The 19,580-nt window shown below is 39.7% G+C and overlaps 1 protein-coding gene across 1 annotated transcript in view; it reads left to right on the top strand.

Annotated features, from left to right (window-relative positions):
* The window catches only part of ERCC4 (ERCC excision repair 4, endonuclease catalytic subunit), a 29,733-nt gene extending 11,974 nt beyond the window's left edge, over positions 1-17,759 (top strand). The window contains exons 7-11 of the mRNA XM_004441856.3: positions 47-157; positions 1,837-2,434; positions 4,221-4,313; positions 11,116-11,228; positions 13,343-17,759. Coding sequence (XP_004441913.1) covers positions 47-157; positions 1,837-2,434; positions 4,221-4,313; positions 11,116-11,228; positions 13,343-14,076 — 1,649 coding nt within the window. The 3' untranslated portion in view covers positions 14,077-17,759. The remainder of the gene's footprint in view (positions 1-46; positions 158-1,836; positions 2,435-4,220; positions 4,314-11,115; positions 11,229-13,342) is intronic.
* Positions 17,760-19,580: the final 1,821 nt, after the last annotated feature.

Below are 19,580 nucleotides of genomic sequence, written 5' to 3' on the forward strand. Positions count from 1 at the left end.
ATAAATATTATCACATAGCAGGAGGTTATCTTTTATTTCTATACAGAAACAAAAAAGGAACTGGTCCTGGAGAGCAACCCGAAGTGGGAAGCACTAACCGAAGTGTTGAAAGAAATTGAGGCAGAAAATAAGGAGAGTGAAGCCCTTGGGGGTCCAGGTAGGAAAAAAGGAGAGGATGACATTTGCTTTCAAGATTGAGCAAATGAGTCTTTTTCATTAGCTCTTTAAAAATCGCTTACCATTTTGTTTATAAAATGTAGAAGAATAAATGCCAAATGAACACTGAGATCCTAGCGGCAACCTCCTTTCTGTTCATTTGACGTGATTTTTCTCTAGGTTGAATCATTGTGTATTCATGAAAGCAGGGTTTTTTTACTGGTTGGGTTCTTGGGACTTGTATTTAAAGATGCAGCTAATCTCCATATATATATTCACCAGGCTTTAAATCTGGAATCCCCAAGGAGAAAGCTAAAGAGTCTTATGTTTTATATTTTCAGCAAGTATTTTTCCAGAGAAGCCTCAACCAGGCTATAAATGACATTGACCTAGCCCTAAAAAAATTCCAAATTTTAGGGCTCCTCTATTCAGACATAAATATACTAAAAGATTAGCACAGTAGACTAAACCTGAACTAAATTAAAAAATTAAACCAGATATAAAATAAAAGAAAATCTAGATTTAAAAAATATCTATTGAGTCTTTGAACTTCTGCAATAAAGGCAAGCACACAATCCTTATATTAGTAAATATGCCGGTGATATTATCCCAGAACTTACCGTGCTGTGATTGAAGACCCAAAGTCATACATGCTCACTTAGAAAAAGTGAAAAATATAAAGACAAAAGAGAAGGAAAAAAATTATGTCTAGCAGCCACTGTTAAATTGGCATATTTCCTTCCTGGTGTTCTTTCACTTACTTTCTGTTTCACATTGTTAAAGTCATAGTGTAGATATAATTTCTGGAAGTAGAATTAAGGAGTCAAGTGATAGAGTTCTCGAGACATGTTATTACATTGATTTATAGATGGTTTTCATCCATTTTCATTTTTTCTAGCAGTATAAGGGCTTATCTTTTTCACTTAGCTAACAATGCCTGGAGATTCTGTACATTTGTGTGTGTATACATATATTATGTATGTATAACAGTTTTATTAATTTGATTAAAGAAAAATGTTATCTTTTTTTAAATTTTGATGTTTGGTGAGCTCAATATTTTCTCAATGCATTTCCTCTTTTGTGAAGTATCTAGTTTCCTTTGCCAGTCTAGACTCTGCCCTCAGTTTGTATCGGCATTTTATAAAAGATATTACCATTTACCATAGTTGTTGCATAAAGTTATTTTTTGTCTCTAGCTTTTTTAATGCACAGTTTTTTATTCTCAGAGAGTCAATCTTAGATTATAGATATCAATCTTCTTTGAAATTTCTTCCATTGCTTTTAAGCCTAGAAAATCATCTCCACCCAGAGAGCTGGAGAATAGTCACCTTTTTTTATGATTTAATATTTAACATTTGACTTTATAATCCATTTGAAATTTATTTTGGTGTATAAGATCCTCTGGAAAATTATTAATTAAAAAAAGCTTCTTTAAAGCCTTCATTATACCATGGCTATATATTCATAAGACTCTAAATATTTCTGGCTTCAACTTTACTCAAAAGATTTCAGTAATCCTGGTGAAGAGGTGAACGCGTTTGATAAGCATCTGAGACCTTTTTTAAACAAATTGTAAATGTTGTATCCTCAGCGCCAAGGGGTAAGCTGTGTCTTCCTGTGGGGGAAGGGGCAAGGGCCCCCGTGAGGTAGTAGTAACACAGCATTGTTTTCTGCTTTTAGGTCAAGTACTAATTTGTGCGAGTGATGACCGAACATGTTCCCAGCTGAGGGAGTATATCGCCATTGGAGCAGAGGCCTTCCTGTTGAGGCTCTACAGGAAGACCTTTGAGAAGGACAGCAAAGCTGAAGAAGTATGGATGACGTTTAGAAAGGAGGACACCTCAAAGAGAAGGATGAAATCCACCAAAAGACCCAAAGACCCCCAAAACAAAGAAAGGACTTCTACCAAAGAAAAGACTCGCAAAAAGAAAAAACGAAAGCTGACTTTAACTCAGATGATGGGAAAGTCTGAAGAACTGGCGGAGGAAGGGGATGCCAAGGAAGTGTGTCCTAGAGACTTAAGCAGCAGCCCAGGAAGCTGCTCAGAAGAAATTAAGCATGAGGAATTTGATTTAAACTTGTCATCGGATGCAGCCTATGGAATCCTGAAAGACCCGCTCACCATCATCCATCCCCTTCTGGGCTGTAGTGACCCCTACGCTCTGACAAGGGTGCTGCACGAAGTGGAGCCAAGATATGTGGTTCTGTACGACGCAGAGCTCACGTTTGTTCGTCAGCTTGAAATTTACAGGGCAAGTAGGCCTGGGAAACCTCTGAGGCAAGTTATAAAGAATCGGAGCTGTTATCTTATAGGCTTCAATTTCACAGTTCTTTAGGATTTAACACAGAAACTATACCAGTTGCATATGGGTTTTCTTATCTTTAACATTCCATTTTTAGGATGTTGGTTAAGTTTCTGAAACCTTATTTTGCTTTCTGATCAATCTGGCGAGTTTGCATAGGCCGGATATCAAATGTTGTAGCAGAACAACGAATCTAAGGGAATGCTTGCGTTCTCGTTACTTCCTGCTCTCCTGTTCTGTACCATGTTCTTTATGCACTGGTTGTGGCTCGTGGAGTGCTGTATCTGAAAAAGTCTAGGAAATTTACAATATCTTGACTTCTACCAAAAGTTAATATCATTATGACTCAGCTAAATAATTTCAGTCTTCTAAAATGTCTTTCTTATAAATTTTAAGAAGTGACTCTTAGTTACATCCACATAAAACTAAAGTATTTGGGGAATTATTGTACCAAGTTTTCTTGAGTTTCAAGAAATATCAGATGAAATAATCTACAGAAATATCAGATGAGAAAATGATGCCTCCCAAAGAATATAGTGTTCTGGCTCTCCAGTTATCTGAGGGAAATAAACAGCAAAATTAATATCCTGAACTCAGTCTGAACCAAAAACAGAGCCAAAAGAAACCTTTCTAGCAGTTTAACTAATGCAACCTTTCAGAGTAGAGATGAATGGAGGAGGTGGATCAGAAATAATGCAGGATGAAGAGATTAGATGAAGCTGGTAAAATAGTTATAGGCTGGTGAATTCTTCATACATTGCTATTGATCAACTTCGTAGATAGCTTGTGTGCTCCAAAGTTCTTTGTTGCCTGAAAATAGAAGAATGTGATGTTTGGAAACGTTTCAGAATCAGAAGGGCCCTGGGAGTTCAGCCGGTTGCTGTATCAATGGGAAACTGAGGCCCAGAAAGAGTGAATGACTTGCCCTTGGCCACATGGCACATTCGTGGGAGAGCTGAGGTTTCTGGACTCACTGTCCAATGGTCTGTTCCCTGTCCACACTTCAAAGACATATAATCTAGGAAGATGAAGTCTAAGGAAAAATCGAGAGCTAAAAAAGGAAAATACCTCTGATAGAAGGTGAAGAGAAGGGACAGAGGAGGTGCTTAATTCAGCTTCTCAGCAACAAACAAGATATAAAAGCAGGCCTTTTCTAAGAGAAAAGAATATATCAAATGATTTCTCCAGGAGCCTGCTATAATCCATATGTCTTCTGTGTCCGCATGTTTAAGTAAAATGTGTGATGACTCGGTTCTGTTAAGACAAGAACAAAAAAGAACTGAGAAGTCACTTGTGAAGATAAAGGTCATATAGATTTCATTTGTTTATTTTTCACTAGCATGAACTTTCATAAGCTGGTTTTTGTAACTACTATCCAACTTTTGAAACGATTGTTTGGCAGAGGCACAAAGAAAAAATTGAAAAAAGAGAAGCTGCTAAGATTTTGTGTTTTCTGATTTGTTTATAGTTATGAGGGAAGAATTATTCTATCCCTCTAGTTATATTTCAGTGTTTACCTAACTTCTGTTCCTCCTTTTGGGGAAAGAAAAAAAAAAAACAAAAAACCATGTGGTGATGAGACCTTTCACAGGTAGGGTTAGGCAGCTTAATTTTAGTGTGTGATTAATGGAACATTTTATTCTTGGTCAAATATTTATTATTTGAGCACTGTAGGTTGCTGATTTCAAATGCTATGCTCTTCCTTTCAGAGATTAAAAATTATGTTTTTGCAGCCTAAAAGAGTTCTGTCTTCACTTGCAGGGTTTACTTTCTTATATATGGGGGTTCCACCGAGGAACAGCGCTACCTCACTGCTTTGCGGAAAGAAAAGGAAGCTTTTGAAAAACTCATAAGGTAATACTACATGGAAGATCAGTATGAAAGTGTCAAAGGCCTTTCAGGATCCAGAGGCTTCTCTGGGTCGGGGAATATCTAAGAGCCTCAGGAAAGATGGAGAGGGGAAGAGGTGGTGGGGGGGTCACATCACGATAAGCCTGTGGTCTGATTCATTCCCAACACACGTTTCCTTTTTCTCTTCCCCTCTCTTTTCCACCATCTCCACTTGCTTTTCAATGGTTTAATGGAATATGAGAAATGTGAAGAGAGCTGCTTTTCTGTTTTTAAAGAAATATAACATAAAACACCAAAAATATAACTAAAACACCACTTCTCTAAGAAACACGTTCTTAAATCTCCCTCTCCCTCTCCCCCATGCACAAGATTTCTCTCTTCCCTTTGAATTATGATTTTTTTTTCTCCTTGTAAAGTTTCCATTGTTTACACATGGGTGACTGCTGTTTACTGGGAAATGTTTTTATGACCCAGTCAGTTCAGATGACCATCAATAGAATCACTCTGGGAAAATATTTTTTAAAAGGTGTGATGTTTGTCTGAACGTATGTGTATATTTTTGAGAATGAGTGTCTGGTAATGTTGCAAATCCAAATAGAAAAATGCTTTTCAGTTTAACATAAGGAAAATGTTTCTAAGTGAGAGATTCACAAAGTGGATAGCTACCTCTTACTTCTGGAAGTGTTTGAGAAATCTCATAACCCCCCACCTGAGTTGTTGTCAAGGAGATTGTGGCTTGGTGAGGAAAGATGGACCAGGTGATCTCTAAGGGGCCTCAGAAGCCAGGGCAGGTGCTGGGCAGGGCATCCGTGAGCTGAGCCAGAGAAAAGGCTAGACTCAAGGAGACCATGGCCTGGACTGAGTGTGGCTGGGCCAGACCAACCTTCCAAGCCTCAGATATTGGCAATGTATCAGTGGCCATGAGAGGGCAGAAATCATTTTTAGTGGCAGTTAGCCTGCCAGGGCCCTAGACAGAATTTCAAAACGGACAACCTTCCTCCATCAGTGGCTGTGGGCTCTCAGTGTATGCATAAAATGTACACATACCCCAGTTGGTCCAGGGCATGCATTCCTGGAGACGGGTGCTTACTGAATCAGTGCCATTGAGTCCCCGTGGAGGGGCTCAGCACAGTACATGGGCAGTACCCATCCGTTCCCTTCAAATCCTCCGTATTTGTGACACGCCTTGGCCGTGGATTCTTCCAGCTCCTACTCATACAATTATTGGTCAGTCCTTTCAGCCTATGAAAAAATATTTTCTGTTAATGTGCTCTGTGGGATGGTATATATGTTTTTTGAAAAAATATTTCAGAAAGTCTTGTAACAAACCAGGTATTATACGGGCTACCTTTTCTTGTCCAGAGCTTTTTAGCGCCTCTCTGTCTTCTAGACCTTCACTCTCCCCAGACTCAAACCATCCACAGATATTTATGGAGCATCTGTTATGTGCCAAGCTCTGTGCTGATATCAAAGTGCTGAAGTTATAGTCGTGCAAAAAAGTCTCTCCCTCCCAGAGCTTATCCTCTAGTGGAAAAGACAGACATTAAGTGATTATGGAAAAGACAGACATTAAGTGATTATGAATGTTATAATAAAGAGACATGTGCAGAGTGCTGCTGGCTGCAAAGGTAAAAGAAAAGAGTGTAATCAGAGAGTATGTCAAAGAGACCTAACCCAGTGATGGGGGTCAGAGATGGCTTCACTGAAAAAGTGACATTTTCGCTGATACACGAAAAATGTGATGGTTGCTAAGGAGACGGGGTGGACACGGGTTATGTTGAACAAGGGTGTGTGTGAAGGCTCAGAGGTGCAAGAGGCCTGTTAAGGATTTAGGACTTGACTCTAAAGGCAGTAGATAGCGCTGACGAGTTCTGAGTAGGAAAGTGACAAAGTATGTTTTTAAAGGCTGTCTCTGGCATCAAGCTGAGGAATGGATGGAGCAGGGAAACTAGGCAGGAGGCTATTGCAGTTGTCTGCAATAGATAAGAACAGGTGGTAGCCAAGATTAGGTTGATGGAGCGAAGGGGACACATTTAAGAGATATTTAGGAAATGGAATCAAACAATTGGTGATGCTGGGTGTGGTTCAGTACCTCCTAACCATTCCTTCACTCTTACTAAAACATCCTTTGCCTAAGGCTTCTCTGATTAAAGTAATTACTTCCAAGTTACAAATGAGCACATAGAGCTAAAATAGTTCACTTAGGTTTTTGGTGTTCATTTCGAGGGTCCCCAAGAGCACCCTCAGGCTCGATGATTTGCTGGAAGGACCCAGAGGAGTCAGAAAAACTGGTATACTCACAGTTATGATTTATTATAGTGAAAGGATGCAGATTAAAATCAGCAAAGGGAAAGAATGCCTGGGGCGAAGTCCAGGAAAAACCAGGTATAAGCTTCTGGGTGTCCTCTGCCAGTGGAGTCCCACGGCCATGCTTAGCTCTCCCAGCAGCAGTGTGTGACAGCACACGCAAAGTGGTGGCATTAGGGAAACTCACCAAGCCTTGGGGTCCAGCGTTTTTACTGGGGGTCAGTCATGGAGACACAGAATACCCTCATGACGATCTCCAGCTCCCCGGAGCAAAACAAGTATTCACCATAAATCACTGTTAGCATAAACCCTCTGATCAAACTGGTGCTGTGTCCCCCAGGCCTCAGGCATACAAAAACCCTCTTATCGGGAGAATATTCCAGGGGCTCAGAGGTCATCTCCCAGAAGCTGGTCAAGGGCCAGTCCTGAGGAGACAGGCCTTTCTTGGGATTGTGCAGAGTCTAAGCAGCCGAGGCCTGCTGAGTTAACCCTTTCCTGCACGGTGCTGTAGCCAAAGGAGCCCGGGAGGCTGTGGGAAGGAAGGCCCTGGAGTAGGTGAGTTTTTATGCTCCCGGCTTCCTTCACACAGCTGCCTGTTCTCCAGTACATCAGGGAACCTAACCTAGAAAAGAATACTTTAAGGAGATTATAGAAAGGTCTCGGGGACCCCGTGCCATTCCTGGTTCATACAAGTGATTCTACACATCAGAGGGCTCGGCAACAAGGGGTGGGCACCTAGCTCATATAGGAAACCTCACTCAGCAGAACCTGGAATACAGCCTGTCGCTAAATTTCAACCTGTGTAATCATTTCCATATCAGATTTTACTATAATTTTATCTATGATCTGGCAGAATTTCCTAAACCCTCTCAGTGGTCATTATCTATTTATAAGTTAGATCTTCCCGTATTACACAGCAATTGAATAGTTACTCTATTTAGAGTCTTAAGATATCTTCTTTCCCAGAAAACTTGGGGAATTTGAGAAGTGTGTGTTTTGAAAAGCAAAACCTACGTGAGGTGCGTTGCTGCAAGAGCCCTTGCACTGAGCCTGTAGTTAGAGAGAAATTTAATGTGAGAATAAGATAACGTGCTTCTGCCAGGACCTCCATGGGTGATATTGTAAGAACAAAAGCAGTGCTACTATTTAACCGGAAAGGAATGAATCAGGGGAACTGGCAGCAAAAGGAGTATTTGGCTGGACTAAAAATCAGTAGATTACAGATGACAAGGAAAGAGAAAAGAGATTATGCTTCTAAGTATTGATAATAAAATGCTCCCTAGGAAGAAAAATTAGTAATAACATTCTGAGTATACTAGTTTTGGAGGGGTCACTGCTTTTCAAAGGAGGGGGTATGATTATTTGAAATTTTACGGTTAGGAAATATGACCACAAAATGGGTTAGTATGAGGGCTGGAACAAATGCCCATTTGAAGAGTTCTAGTTCTACCTATATTAGCATGTTGTACAAGCTATTCAAATATCATTGAAGATGTTGAAGCGAAAATAAGAAACCTCAGTACTTTATATTAAGTGGAAGTAGGAATCTGAATTTTTTTTTTTTTTTAACAGGAGAAAAAAGCAAGTTTAATTCATGCGCACAGAGGCCTTATAGAAAGGGACCTAAAGAAATGACCAAAGCAAGCAGCTTTGATATGTTTTAAACAAAGAAACAAAATGTGAGGAACTGACAGGACAAAGGCACTTAGGCTTGTGCTCATTGGTGAGGAATCTAAGCAGTTTGAGCTTGAGGTGGTAGATTAGTAATGAAGTAACAAGGTTTTTTACACAAGTGTAGGGGAGGAAGAACTATTCCACTATCTGCTAGGTTCTTCTGGCTGGTATAAGAATTAAATTGACATGAGACATAATAACAGGAGAAAATCAAACAAAGTTTAGTAACATATACATATGGGAGAAACCCAGGAAAACAGTAACTCCCAAAAAGGCTGAATCCACCACCCTAAATACCATCTTGAAGTTAACAAACGTTTGCTGGGCCATCTATAGACAATGAGAGAGAACTTTGACAAAAAAAAATGGGCTTTGCTAGGTGCCTTCCTGTCTACCACACCTACAGTTATCTAGCTATATCTCCTTCCTGGGACAGGCTTTCTATCTTAAATTCTTTTAGGCAGTTAGGGAGAAGGTCGAAGTTTCTTTCTGACTCTGTTCTTAAAAATAATCAAACCAAAGAGACACATTTTGGGGAGGCAAATTCTGATCCCCCACACAGGCTTCTTGGCCCTGAATTCCCTCTTTCTGGTGGTAAGGATGTCTCTCCACCTTCTGGTGCAGGGGCGGTACCTTTCACCTGAAAGATTTATAGGAATCTGAATTTTTTAATTATTATTTGTGTCTATCACATAGAGTAACTTGAATAATTATGCTAAATGTTAAAAGCAAGGGACTGAATATTTATAATTATGGCAAATTTCTGTTAAACTAATTTGAGTTACTGGTTAAGGAGACTTAATATTTTCACAACCCAGGTTTCATTTCAAGAGTTTATTTTTTCTCAGATTCAATTTTCAGTAATGTTACAACATTTTGTGGTAAACTAGCTGTTTTATAGAACAATATTAATTGAAACCGTTGCAGAATCATTTGAAAGTAAATCTTCAGTTTTTTAGCATGATCATGGATAATTAGGGGATGAGGGTACCACATTATAAGAAAGTACATTTATAATAGCAGCTAACATTTATATAACCTTCATTATGTGCCAGGCACTGTTCTGAGTTCCTTGCATGTATTATGTAATCCTCGTAACAGTCTTTTGAGGCCGGTTTTAGTATTATCGCCATATTACAGATGAATTTGAGGGACAGAGCCATTAAACAACTAACCTAAGGTCACAAGCCAGAAAGTGGTTTCAAATCTATGAAATATAGATCTAGAATCTGCGTTCTAACCCACTGTGCTATACAGTCACTCACAGATTACAAATTAATCAGGAAGTTGGGATGCCCCTATGTGATATGTAGCTTAGCTGGTAAAGTAAGTGGAAATAAAAGAGGGGAAAAAATCCCCAATGTTAATCCCAAATGTAACAGAAAAAGAAAATTTAAGAACAGTAATTTTTTTTGCATGGTTTGCCCTTTGTCCTCAACTAGAGCCTAGTAGATATAATGGAGCAGTGATAAGTGGCTGCCAGCGCACTGTCATCGTGGAGAATTTTTCGGCAGGCAACACTGGACACTGGTGTTGAAAATAATGAGGAAAAGTGGAACTGAACTATTGTCTGCCCACTTGTGATCCATTTATAAAATGTTGTACTAATAATAACTTTCTATATTGTTTCAAATAGTATAGAATTTAAAGTTGTAATTTCTGTACTTCAGCGGTATTTTTAGTGGTACCCTGCTCTAAAGCATCATTTATCCAGAGTGGTTGGAGAATTGGTCCATCTGGTTTTATTTCCTTTAATCGTTGAAATTATCAGTGAATATTGAAGATTCCTCTTCTGTTTCGCCTTACCCTGGGCTCCTTTATTACAGTTTTTCAGTTCCACAGTTGGTTTTCATGGTTGTTTCCTCAACTCGGTTGCAAGCCCTACGAGGGAAGAGACCGGCCTTAGACATCTTTTCTGTCATACCAAGCACAGTAGACACATAGTACTTGCTGTTTCATGAATTGATTGTAACATACTTTATTGGTTTTGAAAAATAAGACTATAGCAAAGCTGGCTTACTCTGTCTTTGGTTATTGAGGATCTTGTCAGGACTGTAGTTCCTGATTACGAATCTTAGTTATGATCGGACAGTCGTGTCGATCTACCAAGTATAAGGTACTGAGCTTCTTGAAGCCAGGAGTTATTGTGTAACCATATTTATATCCAAAGTACCCGGCACAACGTGCAGGAGCACTCTGTAAATGTTGTTACATAGATGCACAAGTGAGGGAATCAGTGCTGCTCTGCCGCCTAACCTGAGATGTTGATTTTTTTGTTTCAATCGCTGTTGGAAATTTGCTTTCTTATATTAACCTTGATTTTCTGTTAAAATTGAGAGTGTGTAATGGGGCCTCCCACCTGGAGTTTTTACATCAATGTTCTGTCATAAATGTTTTCATTTTCTTAATCATTGATTTTTAACCATCCCTATTTATGATTACTCTAGAAATATTGGAAAATAAATGATTTGGATTATTTTTAATGCTCAATAACACATTTAGCATGTTTTTATAAAAAGTCTCAATAATCTCTCTGTGGTGTTTTTTACAGGCTTATTTCATGTCTTAAAGTGCTTGAAGGACATAGAGAAGAGAAAATAAAAAAAACTTTTTTAACTCTGAAAGATCGGTAGTGCCCAACCAAGAAATTCTTTCTGCTTCCTTTGCCCATTACTTGTCTGTGCATATGTACGTCTCATGTGTTTCTTGTATGTTCTTTTACCACTACAGTCATGTTCTGTATTATAAGGTTCTGTATTAAAATTTACAGAAGATTAAAATCTGGAATTTTGAAATTAGTTCAAAAAATGTTTTTCTCCTCCAGGGAAAAGGCTAGCATGGTTGTCCCTGAAGAAAGAGAAGGCAGAGATGAAACAAACCTAGACCTCGTAAGAGGCTCCGTGTCTGCAGGTGTTCCCACTGACACTCGGAAAGCAGGTGAGTCCTGCCCATTGCCAGCCATCCTGCTGCCTGTACAGGAGGCCGGGAGGTTCCCGAGTTTCTCTGCAGAGGCCTGGTTTTTCTCAACAAACTCTTAAAGATGAATGTCTGCTCCCATAACCTGGTCTCAGCTTTGCCATTTATCAACCCTGTGTCCTTCCTGGATCTAAGACTCCTCATCTGTAAATCAAATGGGGTTGTGTTCTCTGCGTCCAAGCTTGGAAGTTAGGTATGTTCCAGCATTGCTTTTAAATGTGGTTGGTTGAGACTCAGAATGTACTTTTGCAAAGAAGCTTTTTTAAATGGTGATTAAGTTCTCATCTTAACCTGAAGAAGCCACTTCATCTCATGGATAAACAGGTAGGAGTTGTTTGGAGTACGTTCCCACTTCTATATTCATTCATTGCTTCTTGGTGCTTCTCGGGATCCCAGGTGTGTGGTACTGTCATTGCTGTGTGGTAGCTGAACACTGGTGACCACCAAGACTTGCTGAGTGCCAAGTGTACCGTGATCCAGGAGTAACCATTTCCCACTCCCCAAAGCCCCATTTCCCCCTGGCAGCAGCTGATCAGCCAAGTGGCATGAGAAAAGCAACATGATTGAGTTGATCTAAACCAATAGTGGGTCAAGCAGTTAGAGCAGTGGGCTTCAGAACTTAGTATACTCAGGAATAACCTCAGATGCTTGTGAAAACTGTAGGTTCACGGGCCTCAGTCCATAGAGATTCTGATTCAGTAGATCTGAAGTAGGGTCAGCATCTCCTTGGACCATACTTTGGGAAACACTGCCTCAGGGCGTGTATGTCTTTTTTGAGAAAGTTCTTGTTAACTCAGATAGGTTGGTGAGAACCACAGAATGTCAAGCAATATGAAGGAAGATAGATGTGAGCGTGTATGTACCGCCCAGAAAGCTATTCATGGAAGTCTGTCCTTTTGAGTTCACCCTCTAAGCCCTGTGTTAGTCTCCTATGGCTGCTGTAACAACACACCACAAACTTACTGGCTTGAAACAACACACATTATTATCTTACAATTATTATCTCACAGTTCTGAAGTCTAAATGGGTCTCACTGGGCTAAAATCAAGGTGTTGGCAGGGCTGCGTTCCTCCTGGAGGCTCTGGGGGAGAATCCCTTTCCTTGCCTTTTCCAGCTTCTGGAGGCTGTCTGCGTTCCTCGGCTCATGGCCCCTTCCTCCACCTTCAAAGCCAGCAGCTCTGACTCAGACCTTCTTGCTTTCCTCTTTCCCTTGTAAGGACCCTTGGGCCTGCCTGGATAATCCAGAATAACCTCCCAATCTTGAGATCCTTAATTTTTTTAATCACATTTGCAAAGTCCCTTTTGCCATGTAAAGTAACATATTTATAGGTTGCAGGGATTAGGACATGGACATCTTTAGGGGGCCATTATCCTGCCTACAACAGCCCTGCATCTGTAAAAGTGTAGTCCTCAAACCAGCAGCATTAGCATCACCTGGTAGCTTGTTAGAAACTCAGTTTTAGACCCTATCCCAGACCTGCTGAATACAAAGTCTGCTTTTTAACTCAATCCCAGGCAATTCCTATGTACATGAGAGGGTGAGAAGCTCTGTTCTAAGGTATTCTTGTTTTTCCCAGCTTCTTCCGTTTTCTGTCTCTGAATTCATTGATACAAGCACTAAAACCTCCAAAATTTTTCACAACAGCTCTTAATTTATTATTAATTTATTCAATAAGCATTTTTAAGCACCTGCTATGTGCCAGGCTCTGTCCTAGGATTGAGAATATGATGATCAGTAAAATGTGGTCAGTGCAACAAGGGACTATATACAGAGAGAGCTACAGAGAGAAGACAATAGCAAATGCTGGTGTTTATGAATGATTCTAAGTAAGGGACTACGGATAGACTCCAACTTTCCTATTAGCTCTATTTAGTGTAAAGGAAACTGCCTTTATTTACTCTGTAAATAAATCTTTTTGAAAATAGAGAAAAATGTGAAATAATAACATGTATTATGTAACGATGCATCAGAAGTGGAAAAACAGAAACATAGATTTTAAACTTTAATTGTTATATTCCATCTTTGAGAGTTCTTCCGCAGTGACATTACTTAAAATGCTACTTTTTCTTCATAGGCGGCCAGGAACAGAATGGCACACAGCAAAGTATAGTTGTGGATATGCGTGAGTTTCGAAGTGAACTCCCATCCCTGCTCCATCGTCGGGGCATTGACATTGAACCGGTGACCTTAGAGGTCGGAGATTACATTCTGACGCCAGAAATGTGCGTGGAACGCAAGAGCATCAGCGACCTGATTGGCTCTTTAAATAGCGGCCGCCTCTACAGCCAGTGCATCTCCATGTCCCGCTACTATAAGAGGCCCGTGCTTCTGATCGAGTTTGACCCCAGTAAGCCCTTCTCGCTCACTTCCCGAGGTGCCTTATACCAGGAGATCTCCAGCAATGACATTAGTTCCAAGCTCACCCTCCTGACGCTTCACTTCCCCAGGCTGCGGATTCTCTGGTGCCCCTCCCCTCACGTCACTGCCGAGCTGTTTGAGGAGCTAAAGCAAAATAAGCCACAGCCTGATGCCGCCACAGCCACGGCTGTCACCGCCGACTCGGAAACCCTCCCCGAGTCGGAAAAATACAACCCTGGTCCCCAAGACTTCCTGTTAAAAATGCCAGGGGTAAACGCCAAGAACTGTCGCTCCTTGATGAGCCGTGTTAAGAACATTGCAGAGTTAGCAAGCCTGTCTCAAGACGAGCTCGCAGGTATCCTGGGGAACGCCGCACACGCTAAGCAGCTTCACGCCTTCCTTCACACCTCTTACGCAGAGGTTGTGTCTAAAGGAAAAGTGAAAAAATGAACCACGCGGCTGTTCTCTTATCTCATGACTGCTGTTCAGCTGTTCTTTGCCGGCATCAATAGGTCATTATTCATTATTAGTTCAGTATTTCATTCTCTTTCGATGCTTTTAATGATCGTGCGGTCTGTTTCCTAGGTCAGAGGACCAGACACCAAGATTCCTCTCTGAACTCTGCACTTAGGCATCATTTTAACTTTCCCATGCCAGCTCTCCTCCCTCCCTGCGTTGTCCACGCCAGGTTTAATATGCTCCATTTTTAAATGAGGTGTGTCAGGATCAGCTACCGTGTCTACATGTGTTCGTAGAAGGCCATTTTTGAAACAAGCAGAAATGTAGGTTTCCTACACCAACTGATAAAACACACAATTGTGTTCTTACCCTCTGTCTACAGAGGGGCCCCCTGGATCCCTGAGAAGGAAACATCTCTCTGACCTTGCTGACAAGTTCTCTCCACCACATTTTCCTCAACCGTATGCTTCCTCCACCTGTCTGCCTCCAAGAAAAATTCATGGGGACTTCCCACTACTGACTTAAGACAGCCACCTCTATAACTGGCTGATTAATTTTCTAATCACCTGAATGTATGTAGCATAACTCGATTGTTTGAAACTAGTATTTTTAAAACATAAAATGAATTACCTGTTTACAGAATTTGATGGTATATGTGAAGGAGCCCTTAGAATTCTCAGTTTTTACAGATGCTTAACCTCTTAAATCCCAGAGATGTCTAAGCCCAAATGGCTAGATACAGAATCTTGAGACTTCCTCATTTTCCAGCCTCTCTGCACATATCCCCAGACCACCAGCACTGTATCCTCTGGAAACGCAGTGTCAGCTCACCTCCTGTTGACTCGCCACTTCTCACGTCCCTGTGTCTCCTTGCATCTTGGTGTGAGGATTCAGATACAAGCAAATGAGGGGCCCTCAAAGTTTTTAAGATTTGGTTTTCCTTCCTTGAGTTGAAATAAAAGGATTGTAAATAAATGGAAGATCAATGCATAGAATACATAACAATTCTAAAGAAATACTTTAAAATCCATATTGAAAACAATCTCATTCTAAACCTTCTGATTGATTTGGTTTAGGTTTTTACTGAAGTGTACATACAGGACATCCATAGCATCTTTGTGCAATTTTTAAACTTTTATATTTAAACATTATTAACTTAGATATTCTTCACGTATTTAGTAATGAGTAGCAAATTTCCTACCTCAAGAGCTAATATAGACATCAATTCTACCAGCCGTATCACACAGTGTAACGTTTCATCCGTGTCAGCCGTGTTTGTGTTTGTCACACTGTTGGAACTCAGAGTGGACAGTGGACCACATAACACAAAATGGTCTCAGCGGTCACAGAAGTGCTTTCACCTGTCCTGAACCTCTCATGCTGCCATCTTGATTTCTTGGTATGTTAACGTATGTTAATACTGTTAAAGTGTATGTGAGCTTTGAACTCAATACAGGGGAACTGCAAGAATGATTGAGGGATATCAAGGATCCATATTGGTTATCATCAAACTCTGTACAGTGTTTTGGAGAGAAGAGGGCAAGAAACAAAAATTATTTTAGGTGGAATAAAGATTTGGGCTACTCATTTTGTCCCAAGGTTAAAAATACACCCTTCAGAATAGAAAACAAAAATGTCGGGTACATATGTTAACTTTCACTTTGGTATTTATTTCTTTCTTTAAGAGTTCAGTCATAGTTAAAAGAACATTAAAATAGACACGCCACCTCATATAGTAATAGTTATTGTGATTGTTCTTCATCCTGTTCTAGCACCTCTGCTTGAGATATGTAATTTCTATTTTTTTTTTTTTTGTATAATTCCACCTGCCTTTTATTGTTCCTTCATTACATAAAAGGAAAATCCTAACATAGCACATTCTTTGACAAGAGTTTCACTCCAAGTTAAGTTTTCAAAAATAAGCTCTTCTAGGGGCCGGCCTGGTGGCATAGTGGTTAAATTTGGCGCGCTTTGCTTCGGCGGCCTGGGTTCACGGGTTCGGGTCCTGGGCGCAGACCTACACCACTCACCAGCCATGCTGTGGCAGCAACCCACATACAAAATAGAGGAAGACTGGCACAGATGTTAGCTCAGGGCCTGTCTTCCTCACCAAAATAGTAAAATGAAATAAGCTCTTAAAACTATCATTTTAAACAGTCCTTGTTATCTAGTACAACATAGATAACAGTCTTAATTGTATTTAGCAAGCCAGTGTCCTCTGACTCACAGCTTCTGTTATTTGCTATTGTATCTGTTGGACATTTGAAGACAGGTGCACCGTCTTGTGTGTATTTGAATTATGAGCAGTAGTTTCTAATGAATTCTAAAATGGTCATTATAGATGAAAGGCTCTCACTGCCACTTCCTCCTCCAACTAAATAAATATATTTTAAGTGTCCAGTTGTGGAAAGCCATCAATACAACCGTGATGTATTTACTTTTATCAAGTTCTTTTACAGATTTTTACAACCTGATAATCTTTGGCAGAGGAACTAGAAATGCACACAGTTGCAAAATTAATGTAGCACTTTATTGTCTAGCATCATTTTGTTAACTTTGCCTTTTTCTCTCAAAATGGTAAACATCCAGTTTACTTATGAACTCATGCTTAGCTTTTTTAAAACCTTTTTTTAAAATGCGATATCAACATTATTCTGTTTTTACAAGTCTTTTGCACAAAAATTTGAGCATATGAAATATTGTGAGACATCGTTTTCTGTTTTGTTTGTTTAAATCATAGTGCCTCTCTTGACATTTCCTTAAAATTAAACAAGAAGAAATCATTTCTAATAGTGGCTGTAAATAATGTCCTTTTGGCAATAAGTTACTGTTTCTTCAATCTGAGGCTTAGTAGACTGTATGTCTACATGTGTTTGAGTTCATCCACGATGCAATTCCCAGCTCGTGAGGGACTGGAAATTATTGTCCCATTCATCAACCTGTTGAGACACAGAGGGTTACGTCTAGATTTGGTTGTGTTGAGATAACAGAGTAGAGAATTAATCAGTGGCCTTCAGCAGGAAAACCTACACTGACACAAATCTGAAGAAGCGCGTGGAGGGCAAGAGACGAGCATTAGTAGTCTTTGCTTTTGTTTCTCAAGCATAATTTGATTTTCCTTTAGCTCAGAAAACTTCTTTAGGGAAATTCCCTTCTCTTGTGTTCAGTTTAACCTAAAAATGTGTTCTTAAAAACCAACATTTTAAGAAAGTTCTTTGCTCAGCCTTGTGTGCATTATTATTTATCCTGACTTCAACGTGAGTTGCCATTTTTCTTCATTGTTTTGCTTTCTATTTTGGTTTCTAGCTATTTCCTGTCTGATTCTGAACTTCAGTGCTTAATTTACCATCTTTATCCACAGGGTTTTGGTCGCCTCCACCACTGTTGTTTTTTGACTTAAGAGTATGTAAGCCAAAGTTTGGATGGGAGGGAGACATAACTGATTTATATCAATTTGTAGCAGACTTATGTGTGTGTTTTTAATAAAATGTGTATTTATTGAGTTTTTTCCTTAGCATTCTGTGGGCAAAGTAAAAATAACAGTGTATAGTGAAAGGGCGTATATTGCCAGTGCATATATTTACCAATATGTTGGTAAATATCATTTAAAATCCAGAGAATATTTCATCTGTTCTCTTTTTGTGGTACGGAATAAATGATTAAAGCTGAACTGCTCTTTGAAGCACTGCTTCTGCGTTTGACTTGCTGGGTAAACCCACTTTCTCAGGCTTCGGCGTATTTTTCTCTTGGTTATTTTCCTTCACTGCTTTTCACTTTGTAGCATGTCTCAAAGGGAAAAAATCTATTCTTCTGAAAATACTCATTTGTTGACATGTAATGAATATGTGGTAAGCACAATGCCTGGGACATCGTAACAAAGATTAATTTCCTGCCACCCCTGACTCATACGTTTTTGTTCCTTTAACGTCAAAGTTGAAAGAAATGAATTACCCTTTTGACACTTCTAGAATTTGTTATAATCTCTTAAATGAGCGTATTTATTAGTTTACTAATTGGCTCATTTCAGTGATTTAATTATTTTTGCTTCTGCTTTAAAATGAAGAACCGAATCCCTTTTAAACAAGGCATAAAACAGAATATTTCTCAAAATGTATTAATGTCAGAATGAAGACGCTGGTAGAAGAATTAACCCTTAGTGGTACTGTAACTCACATTTACTGGGCGCCTGTGCATTGTCTCATTTAACCCTCATCACAAAGCCATCAAGATACTATCACTTCAAATCCTCTTTTATAATGGCGAAACTGAGGCACAGAGAGGGTCAGTAATTTGCCCGAGGTCACCCAGTAGTAAATGATGGAACCATGATTTGAACCCAAGCAGTCTGACTCCAGAGCCCATGATGAGACACCGGCGGCGAGCAGTGTGGGGAGAGAGTGGGAGACTTGTTCGTGTCCACTTTCTTGTATCTAGTTACAAATATGTCATAGAAAAAGCAAATTGGTTTGTTTTCATGCTTCTCAGTTAATAGTGTCGAGAGCAAGTACGCAGAACTTGGGGGAAATCAAGAGGGTACTGAGCCCCTTTCTGTGTAGAGCGGGGGGTGTGCAGGAGCCTCTGCTGCCTGGGGACTCTCTGATTCTCTAGGGCTGCCTGCGTACCCTTTGCTGACTGACTGGGAAGGCTGTGTTGCAGCTTTATAAGAGTAAAGGTTTAACTTGTGAAAACCAGACAGCAATACAAGTGATTCTTGTCCAGCAGCATCGCAAAGGTTATTGCCTCGTGGGACATCCATTAGCTTTGCATTTGTTAGCAAATTTCCTTCTGCAATTCCTTTGACCAACTGTAAATCTCTGGGTCCTTGAATTTTGTTTTGAATCAGTCTTAACGTCTTACTGATTTCCTCATTGAATCAAATAAAATCTTTGACTTCTGGTCTTTTTCTATTTGTATGAGAGTCATGTTTTTAACTTTTTGAAAATTGTCCTTTGCAAATGGTATTGGCGACATGAGCTCCCATATAATGATAAAAACCGTATTTACAGGCTCATTCATCCTGAAGTTAAACCTTGTAAACTTCTAGAATATAGATAATATACATATGGCCATATATACATATATATTTAAGAACTGTATTTTGCTACTAAGATGTTAATATTAAAAACTAAATTGATCAGATATTTAAGAACTACAGACTCATTTTAAGAAGCTGGCTCAGTGGACCCCTGTTTCTCATTGTTTACAAAGCTGAACTGAATATTTAATGAGTTCCTTTTCTGTGTAGCCATTGACTATCAGTGTTTAAGAGACTGATTCAAGAATGAGAAAGAAGAGGAATTTTAGATATTCCCAAGGATCCGCTTGCATGGTGAAAATATTTCTACATCAGAAGAACACTGCTCCCCGAGGACCTGAGAGACAGGTAAATAAAATCAACTTGTGATTTGAACCAAGGGAGGTTCCTGGGATTCAGGAAAATAGTAAATAAACCAGGTCGAATGAATTGGTGGCACAGTATATTTCAGATGACTGTA

This window comes from Ceratotherium simum, chromosome 26 (assembly GCF_057802395.1).
Source record: "Ceratotherium simum simum isolate JZ-2026a chromosome 26, ASM5780239v1, whole genome shotgun sequence".
Classification (NCBI taxonomy): domain Eukaryota; kingdom Metazoa; phylum Chordata; class Mammalia; order Perissodactyla; family Rhinocerotidae; genus Ceratotherium; species Ceratotherium simum.